This window comes from Heliangelus exortis, chromosome 14, assembly GCF_036169615.1.
Source record: "Heliangelus exortis chromosome 14, bHelExo1.hap1, whole genome shotgun sequence".
Taxonomy (NCBI): Eukaryota; Metazoa; Chordata; class Aves; order Apodiformes; family Trochilidae; genus Heliangelus; species Heliangelus exortis.
In genome coordinates, this window is record NC_092435.1 from 4,954,067 (window position 1) to 4,964,433 (window position 10,367).

Sequence of the window (10,367 nt, forward strand, 5' to 3'; positions counted from 1 at the left end):
TCATGGCCTGGAAGCCATATGGTCATATTAGGAGGACTTAGCAGCTTACATATGTCCTGCACTGATGGATAAGGTGATATAGCAACCTATTCCAGATGCAACTTTTTAGGAAGCAGATAAGGTATTTCTTGTGCCACACCTCCTTGTCTTGTGTGTGTGTGGATAATCTAGAGATCACAGCTGAGGTCAAAGGGAGTTCTGTGTGTCATTCACCTCCATGTAAAGGGGCTGGGTCATCAAGGAATTGGTTTCAATCAGATTCCTGTCAGTAAATTAAAAATTGTAAGTTAAGTTATTAACCTTTGTTCTTCTAGTGACTAATTCTCTTATTTTACAGGTCAACATTAAAGACCTTGATCCTAAGTATGCCTATATTCAAGTGACTTATGTGAAGCCCTACTTTGAAGACAAAGAAATTGCTGAAAGAAAGACTGAATTTGAAAGAAATCATAACATCAACAGATTTGTATTTGAAACTCCTTACACTTTATCTGGAAAAAAGCATGGCAGTGTGGAGGAACAGTGTAAAAAAAGGACCATTCTGACTAGTAAGTACAACCATCTGACCATGAGACAGAACGCCTCAGCTACTACTTCAGCTCATAAAAATATCTCAGAAGAGATACCAGAAATTCTCTCAGCTACTTAATCAGAATTGTAAAGTAATATTCTGGTTTCAAGGGGGAATTTACCTATGTGCAGATTTTTGCAAATTAATAAATTGTGCTGGTAAAATTGTAGCCTTGCTTGGGATTTCACACACACCAAGTAAAACCCTTAGGTAAGAATCTGCTTGTGTGTGCTCTATGAAGTGTGCTCCTACTTGCTGCATGACTTTTCACTCTATACATTTCTTTTGCTCTTTCTTCTAGCTTTGAACTCCTTTCCATATGTAAAGAAGAGAATTCCAGTCAATTATGAACACCAGGTTAATTTAAAACCAATTGATGTTGCTACTGATGAAGTAAAAGATAAGACAGCAGAGCTGCAAAAACTTTGCTCTGCCAGTGATGTGGACATGATCCAGCTGCAGCTGAAACTGCAAGGCTGTGTTTCTGTGCAGGTAAGGCTGGGGGTCTGCTCAAAATTACAGCTACATTTACACCTCAGAACGAGTCAACTTTTCATGATGCAACACATTTACTTTCCAGAAATCATTAACTACCTGGTTTGCAGCACTGAAGCCATCAACCTGCCAGTAGAGCTTGCTCTGCTGCATCCTGTGGTACATTGCAGGTGTTTCATGGTAATTAGGATTTTATCCAGTGGTGTTTACAGTGACAAATCCCTGTGGAATTACAGTTTTGCTGGCCAAGAGTAAATGGTGAAATATATTTAATTCTTGAAGATTGTGCCGTAAATATCAAGCACATATGGTATTATTGTGAGCCTGACTTCTCAAGCAGAATTGTTTTATCTTAAGCCTCAGACCATACTGCTTTTCCAAATGGAAATAGGAATTAAGTATGAGGATACAGATTACACCTCTCTTTTAGATCTGCATTTCTCTTTTAGTCTTAAAAAACCTAGACAGAAAAACTAATACTCAATTTTGAAACTTCAGGTGCCTCCTGTGACATTAGTAATGCAGATGTGGTGGCATTCAAGTAAATTCAAATGGCTTTTGTAAAACAAACAAGCAAAAAACTTCCCTTCATAACTGCCTTTAGCTACTCAACAATAGCAGCATAAATGATTTCTTGCTTCTTTGCTTCCAGGTTAATGCTGGCCCCTTGTCCTATGCCAGAGCTTTCCTAAGTGACAGCCACTCCAGCAAATATCCCACTAAGAAGGTGAACGAGTTAAAAGAACTTTTCAGGTAGGATTTCTAATGCAATAAAAACTAGCCAGCAGCTGGAACGTGATACTTGCTTTTCTTATATTTTTCTCCATCTCTAAAATGCTGAATATTCAGATGGGCCATATAAAGATCCAGGTCTCACAGGCTCATGGGTGCTCAGGCATATGAAAAAATCCAATGTAGTGATGTATGTCAAGGGTTTCTAAACTCAGAGCTATGATTTCCATGCAGAGATGTACCTGAATGGCCCCTTCTGTGGTTTCTGTGGGTATTGGAGGTTATACTGTGAAGAAAGTATGTTTGAAAACCAAAGGTCTGACAGTCCTCAGTTCAGGGAGCTTTCATATCATACATTTTTTCCCATCTTTCCAAATGGATTTTTTTTTACTACATAATTATGGCTCAAAGGAGCTCCAGGAGAAAGCCCTGTGTTGCCTCATCCACTGTGCCAGGGATGCTCCTAGAACCTGGCATGCCCCAAACATAGGAAAGAAACAGAGAAAAAGATATTTGGCTGTTTGGCTGTTTGCTTTGTAGAAGACTGGGCTGTTGTAATGGCCAAAATTCATTCTTTTCCTCCCCAGGAAGTTTATCCAAGCCTGTGGAATTGCTCTGGAGCTCAATGAGCGCCTCATTAAGGAGGATCAGCTGGAGTACCATGAGGGATTGAAATCAAACTTTCGGGATATGGTGAAGGAGCTTTCTGACATCATCCATGAACAGGCATGTACTGCATGTCAGGGAGGTGGCTCTCTGTTTGAAACCAGCTGATGATGAAAACTTATGGAAAACTAATTTAAAACTCTTCATGTTATTTAACTAACTATAAAAAAAGGCAAGGAGCTGAATGTGAAAAGCAAATGATACACACAGGTGGATTCCTGTTCATTGAAAGTCTCAACATGGTGTTGGTATATAGGGTGCTTCAAGAGGGAGTCTTGACACATACCATTAGTTTCCTGCCTGCCATGGTCATCAGAAATCCTGTGCCATGTTTTGACTCCTTTTTTTCTACAGTATAAGAATCTTGTGATAAGTCACAGGTTGAACTTTTCTGGAAAAATTTCCATTTTCTCAGTTACATCCAGCTTGTTTGGGTTTTTTTTACTTTTTCTGCAAAGGATGTTTTATTTTACCTTTGGCCAATGCCAACATGCTATTTACATGCAGTTAAAATATTTGTGCTAATTTACCTTATCTTTTAATATTTTCTTGGATCTTTCTAGGAAAATATGTTTGAATAGTAGCATCAGGGAAGTGAAAGATTGAAAGAACTATTGCACAATACCAAGTATCGTGTTGTGAAATTAGATGAAAACTGACTTTCTGAAGTAATCTCCATATTTTGGCTCTTCAAAAAGCTTATTTTAGTTTTATCATACCAGGCATACAAGATGAACAGATCAGACTGCATTGTGATTCGTAGTACTTGATATTTAGAATAATGTTTCCAAAATCTCCCTGTTACTCTACATACAGTCGTGTGTGACTTAATTAGAACTAATGACATTGTAAGTCATTAAAATATATAGGCAACACCCCACAAAAAGTTGAGCAGTTGTTCAAACTAGTATTACCAGACTGCTCTTTGTAAGTTAGATTCATTTAGAATAAAATAATGCTAATAGGAATCAAAGAGAGTCTTGTTATTAAAGAGTGCAACGTAATTCCAGGGAAACAATCTTATGATGGGGCTGAATTTTGTTGTAAGAGTAGAAGGGCAGATCACTTAAGAGTAAATTACTACATCCCCCTTGCTTTTCTTGTATTTCCCTGCTATTCTGCTCATGGCCACCATTTTCTTTGTGTGCAAACTACTAATTTTGCATATTTGGCACACTCATTTTTTTTCATGTACATTATGTCCAGTGTTTTCTCCACTGAGAAAACAGTGGAGTTTTGTTCAAAGATGTCCATTCATAGGAGTTACCACCTGCTTACCCTAAGCTGTTTGCAAGGAAACTTTTCCAAAACACCTGATTTGCATTCATCTGCTGGAATTTTTTGTGGTTTCTGAATTCTGCAATAGTCAAATCAAAACCAGCTCACTTGGTTCTGCACCATCACAGTACAATAGTTTAGGTTTTCTTAGAACAAAGAAGCATTATCAAGATAATTTACAAGATAAATTTACAAGATATTATCTGTTATCAAGATAAATTTACAAGTCCACTATTGTGTTGTCTTCAGTTAATAGGCAAAGTATTCCATGGCAAAGGGAAGGTTTCACTGGGAAGGATATAGTTTTCATTTTCTTCTTGCACTGCATCAAAAGGGAGCTTAAAAGATGATGTTTACAAGCCCTGTTCATTCAGGTTGTACAACATCATGCTGACTTAACTTCTCTATTACCATCAAATGACTTAAGTGCCTAACAGATTAAACCTAATGGAACATGTTTTCTGCAGAATTACTCAGTTAAAAAGTATTTTACATTAATTTAAGGCTCTTACTGCAAATACCATATAATTGTCTAAATATTTCAGTGCCTCACAACAGAAGCACCTAGTTGGGCACTCAGTTTGAGATGTCAGGGCAGATGGGTAACTCACTGAGTCAGCCTGTGACCTATCTACAGATCTTTTAAGTTAGGGAAATGTAAATGCAAAAAATTGATGAACTACAGCTGAACAGGTACAGGAAGCCTTGGAGAGTGGCAGAAAAGTGGATTTCCAGAAACTGTTTGTGATGAGCACTGATCTCAGCTACACTGATGTCAATTCAGTCAAACTTGTTGACTGTTCACCCCAGGGTGAAAACCAAATACCCAGCCAGCTCTGGAGCTGCTCTACCAGTGAGAGTAGAGCCTGTGCTCTAAGACTGTTTTTCAGGTTATAAAGTGTAAAGTCTTGCCACATGGTGCAGATTTAGGGAGTGTTTGCTGTATTTAGCTGTCTGTACTCCCCAGGTTTATGAAAAAAAAGACATTAGAATTCTGTCACTTCTGAGATACAATGAGGAACTGTTAGAGAGGGAATTGTTTCTTCCCTGTAATGGGTAGTTGTAACAAAAAGCTATCTGGTAATACACAGAATGTGTGGATAAATGAATGCTACAGAAATTGCTAAATTGCTCTTCTTTCTTATTTCTTCGTTATGCTGCCTTTGCGAAACAGCTTTGAGGACAAGGTTAGATACCTCTTTGGCATCCCCTTTTAAACAGCTTGATTATTAAAAGGAACTGATACTTCTACTGATTTTTGTGACCATTTTGCTTTGTCTAGATCTACCATGAAGATACAATGCATTTGCCATGGATGCACGACTCCCTACATGTCTTCTGTGCAATCAGTGGAACATCTGGGGATGGAAGTTACTGCTCACTCAGACCCACTGCTGAAATCTGAATATGTCAGTCAGATTTTACAGACCTTCAGAGCTTTCTCAGGAATACTTGGAACTGTGCAAAGGATGTTTAAAAAAATCCATGATGAACGAATATTCAATTTATTCTTTTTTTTTCACAAACAAAGTTGCCATGCTTTCAAACAGGGTGCTTGCTTATTTTGCTGAGCAACATTGAAAGTGCCTGGACATTGCACCACTGTGCTTGTTTTCTACTATTTTTTTTTAAGCTAAACTTAGAACAGGACATGGAGAGGCAGTTACTGAAGTATGTTTTGAATTGCTGAACTATAAATTGAGATGTTAACAGTACTATGTAAAATTGTACAATGGAATATAATAAAATGTAAAACTACTTTGTAAATAGAAGGACCATAGAGTATATAGAACTTAGCATTTTATCATATTTGCTGCTAAAAGCTTTGTTGGACAGGGAACATGAAGAAGAAATTGTAGTCACCAGTAAGAGACCATCCTCTTCTAAAAAGGGACTTGGGGTCCAGGTGCCCCTATTGCACTCACAATGAGAGTAAAATTGCCCAAATCTGGAATAACAAAAATCTAGTTCAGAAATTATAATTTTCATACATGCTCTGACCAGATAATTCTAAAGTAACATCCATGAGAGCTGAGCTTACTAAAGCTGTTTTCAGTTTTGGGTAATTTTCACTGCTCCAGGAGGGTGAATTTGTGGTAACTGAGGCCAAACTCAGAGATCTGTCATTTGATACAAGTTTTTCTCTTTACCACTTATGGCCTGGCACAAGTATAAATTCTGAGGACACCTTAAAGCGAGTTGGGAATTATGAGGTGCTTTAACACCTTTAACTTCAGAAAAATTCTTATAATGTGTGAGATGAACTTTTAAAACAAAATAATGCAGCACATCAAAATAACTCAGAGAACTGAGGGTGTTGTTTTTCTCTGACAGGTGGCTGGAGAAAATGCATTGTGAATTCTTTTATTTCTTCTTTCCCTCCCAAAAGCTTTAATGCATTCTCTCTGTGTCTCTTTTTTTTTTTTTTTTTTTTCTTCTTCGTAAAAAATCACTTTGAGATGCAGGAAGAAAATCAGTAATTCTTTTATCCAGCAACATTTTAACATCCGTGTTGTCCCATCAATTGTAAATATGGTTCCAGCAGTTCATATAGGAGGGGTGGGTTTTTTTAAGAATATGTAACAAAATGCCATAATAAAAGGACTCTAGCTGGGTATTTAGCCTGGCTATAGTCTATAAAATGTTAAGCTTCTAATTTCTGTAACAAGCAATATCTACAAATAGTAACTGGACCACGTTTTAAGATGTTTATTATGCATGATTTTAAACACCTAAATTTAATTGTCTTCTGAAAAAAACAGTGTGCTTCATAAATTCACCCATTATCTGTTGCAAGCAAAGTAGAGAGGTTCCTATGTAGCAAACAGACCACATTCTGTTTGTGTGTGCTGCTGTGCCAGGTAGGCTGGAAATTTCCCTTAGCAGAAAAAGGAAGAGAGACAAATACATTTAAATATGGTTATGCCCACACTGATTTTCATCTTTTAACAAACAATATTTAAAGGCAAATAGTAAGAGTTTTTCAAATTACTTTACTAAAAGGTGATGAAGATGTTTAATAGTCGATCCATTGTAAGAAATTTTTTTTGGAGCTAGTTAAACTCTAAACATTAATTTCATACCTTGAATGAAACAAACAATGCTGAGTTGCTGACATCCAAAAGCTCTAGTGCTATAGCTCTGTTAAATATTAAAGCTAATCTAGTAGTTTTCCTGGAATTGTAGTGAAATTCGTGTTTTTTGATGTCATTTGTGTTCTGAAATAATATTGTTGGGTAAATTTTCAGTTCTTATTCCTTATTTTTACTGGCATTCCAGTGAAATTCTCATATCTTCAGATGTCTTTAATGGTCCAAAATGAATTTTTGCCTCAAGTTCTCAATTATTTGTGGTATTTTTTGGTATTGAAGTTGTCCTGTTATTTCAGTTTTATGTACTAGAAAGCTGTCTTGGTAATTCAGCCCCAAAAAAAGTATTTAATACCAGTCCAATTATAATACATACAGTCTGTAGAGTTCAGAATACACATTTGAATGCAGTTTTGAAAATAGCAAAAATCATCTTGCCCTAAGGATTTGCCTTCTCTTCTGCAGGTAAATAATTCAAGTGGATTTTTAACAGAAAAATCTCAAAGGAAAATTCATCCTTTTAGACAGGTTATACAAAAACTGGTAATAGATTAGTTTGGTTTTTCTTTACATTTTCACCAAGCCAGGGAGTGGCTATTTGGTGTTTTACAGAGGTGTCTGGACAACAGTGCCAATCAAGTGTTCTTATTTTCTCTTCCTATTCTTTTCCTGTGTAATTGTTGCAGTTTAAAGAAGTCTTCCAATTTTTTTTCTTGTTTCTGGTTCAATACAGATTAGATAATTCACAAATAGATCTGGGGAGCATAGTGTATGTTAGGTAGCTGGTACTCACATTGAATACTTCTATTTGCTGCCTTTTTTTGAAGGACAGAACTCCTTGTTTCACAGACAGAATATGTAAAGCAACAGTCTGCCAACACTTTACAAACAGGGACATTCTTTTAGAGCTTTATACACACAGACAGGGTAAGCAAAGTATAAATATTTATTCTCTTCTTTGACTTACTGCTTTACTCTTTGCAGAAATATTTGAATGTAGTATTTTAAGACAAATAACTTCACAAGTACATTTCTTTCCCCCCCCAAAAAAGCTTGGAATGCAGAATTTACTGCAGCCAAGGATATATATATTTCTATATGCTACTCAGTGTTCTGAATTTCTTCTGATAACAGAAATTTTCACGAGATAGGCCAACAGATAGAAAAACGTGGATGTGAGAATACCTGTAGTGTGTAAGGTGTTTATCTTGTTCCAGAAGCCATATGGTATTTTGATATAGAACAAGAATTTACATAAACATCTCATTTTTTGTCTCAAAGTAGACAATTTTTTTTTTCCTCCCTGTAGAGACAGAATCCCATGGACTACAGAATAACCCTAAAGTTTGCAGGAACACAGCCCAAGAGACTGGAGGAAAACAAATGAGACTCATGGGTTCAAAAGTCTCATACAAATTAAACTACATCTTACTAATTCACCCCCTTGAGTAGATTTACACATTTTCATTTGTCTTCAAGGAACTGAGCTCTTCTACTTAAACAAGGTGTTCTTACTGGATTGAGGAATACTGTGTACAGCTAATTATTATGCAATCAGACTGTAGTACTTAGCCTTTAAATAGTGTGCTTGTGTCAGGCAATGGTAAGGTTATATGCTTATTATTTCAGCTATTCTGGATTTAATTTACTCACTTTTCATGTAAATTTAACACCTGGTACTACATATCCATAGCAGAAGTGCTTTTGTCATTGGTGTTGTATATGTGTCTTATGGTGTCTTAAATGTGTGTTGTACAAGCCCTGTTCAACCCCCTGTGTGTGACAGCAGACCAGTACATTCCATTTGCCTCTCTTGTTAACTGGTGTACCTCTGGCACTGAGTAACTCTGTCCTGTGTTGCTGCTCTTATTCCCAGTTTCTGTTTATTGAAAAATCAGTAATTTTAACAAAACGGCACGGCAAAATTACATTTCAGTCAATCCAGGTAAAAGGGAGTTTATTCCAGGTCAAAAGACTGCAAAAGTGGGAAAAAATAAGTGTTACAATAAACATGTTTTGTTTAGGTTTTGGTTGTGGGGTTTTTTTTTTTCACAATTGTGATCTGAAGCCAGCATCAGTGTAACTCATGGGACTAAAACCTGATGAAATGAGCTTTTGCAGTGCTGCCTCTAAAAATTACTGTAATAAATCTTCAAATACATAAGTACACAAAATAAAATTGTTAACACTAATTTATTCAATGGCAAATAGAAGGTGTGGATTCAGAAATACCAAAGGAGCACATCCAGCTCAGAGGCTCCCCAAAACACCATTCCTCAAGGAACCTGAGTCATACAGAAGCACATACAAATTTTTAAATAGAAATAAGATGTGAGTCACTAATAAGGAAATGTTCCAGCAAATCACCCGACTTTCCCAAAGAATATTCAGTAACTTTGAGATCAGGATTTTTTGTTTTATGGTTCAGATTTCCAGACCCAGACCAATACTATTTTATTTGTATTTATTGTCACTCTACTCCAGCTGGGGTACTGATCCATATGCCAAGCTTAGGCAGTTGCATTGGCTATTACATGATGTAATGGAATTCAGGTATAACTTGTTACTTACATCACACTATCAAATAACAAACTGCTTTTTCTACTGCTGTTTTCTCTTGCAGAGGCTTCCTTTACAGGGCTCTTGCAAGGCTTGACCAAACAATTGTAGAAGCAGATTCTCACCCTGCCTCTCTAGCTGGTTAGTAGGAGGCAAAGGAGTTCCTCCCTTGCCAAATAAATATGTATATGTTGATTTTTAGGGTCCTGTGAGCAGCAAGGTTGATGCATGGGCTTCTAGAAGCAGTTTTCGGAGAGGGATACAATTTTTGCCCAAGCATATATGGTTCCATATCTATTCTAAAGCATCCTTCAAAGGACGTAGTTTTTATTCAGCCTAATTTCTAATTTCCAGGGATGCTTGGGCAGTAGTTTGGAGAGGCCATTTTTTACCTCTCACACTGCTCTAAACATCCCCCAAAGAACATTGGGGTTGAAAAGGGAGAGGTCCTGTGAGTCAGAGCAGGCTTTTTCAGCTGGTTTGGGATGTTTGTGCCTCAGATCCATCATTCTCATTTACTGAGCCCTTTTTTTGGCTGACCTCAGGCATCTTTTGAAGAGCCTATAATTATGTCAGTGGAGACCTGTTCATGGAAGCTGCTGCAGAATCAGAAATTATGAAAGAGGGATCTCACCTCTTTGTGAGAGTGCAACTAAGTGTGGGGCAACTAAGGACTCTTCTACTCCCAAAAGGAACAATACCTCCCAGCTTCATCTGCTTATTACCACTGCCTCTCAATGGACCAGGTGGTAGTCATGCAGCCATACACACCATGCTTCAGTGTCATTTTTTAATATGATTTTCAGGGAAAAAAAGTATTAGGTGTTTTTTTTTCAGTGCATCAGCAAACTTGGTGCATGGTCCCACAATCACTAACTGCAGGTGGAAACAGCAGGAATATGTGGCCAAGGGCAGATCACCAGCATGATCATAAATAATTTTACACCAAGAAGGAAGCCATACCCCAAAGTATCTAT

The 10,367-nt window shown here is 37.1% G+C and overlaps 1 protein-coding gene across 5 annotated transcripts in view; it reads left to right on the plus strand.

Moving 5' to 3' along the window:
• The window catches only part of DOCK11 (dedicator of cytokinesis 11), a 78,374-nt gene extending 69,520 nt beyond the window's left edge, over window positions 1-8,854 (plus strand). For 4 of the 5 annotated variants that reach the window (XM_071758269.1, XM_071758268.1, XM_071758270.1 and 1 more), the window contains 5 exons: window positions 338-548; window positions 873-1,063; window positions 1,719-1,819; window positions 2,386-2,524; window positions 5,025-8,854. In XM_071758269.1, the coding sequence (XP_071614370.1) occupies window positions 338-548; window positions 873-1,063; window positions 1,719-1,819; window positions 2,386-2,524; window positions 5,025-5,147 (765 nt within the window). In that variant the 3' untranslated portion in view covers window positions 5,148-8,854. Of the gene's footprint in view, window positions 1-337; window positions 549-872; window positions 1,064-1,718; window positions 1,820-2,385; window positions 2,538-5,024 lie in introns of all 5 variants that reach the window. The other variant, XM_071758271.1, reaches the window with a different exon arrangement.
• Window positions 8,855-10,367: the final 1,513 nt, after the last annotated feature.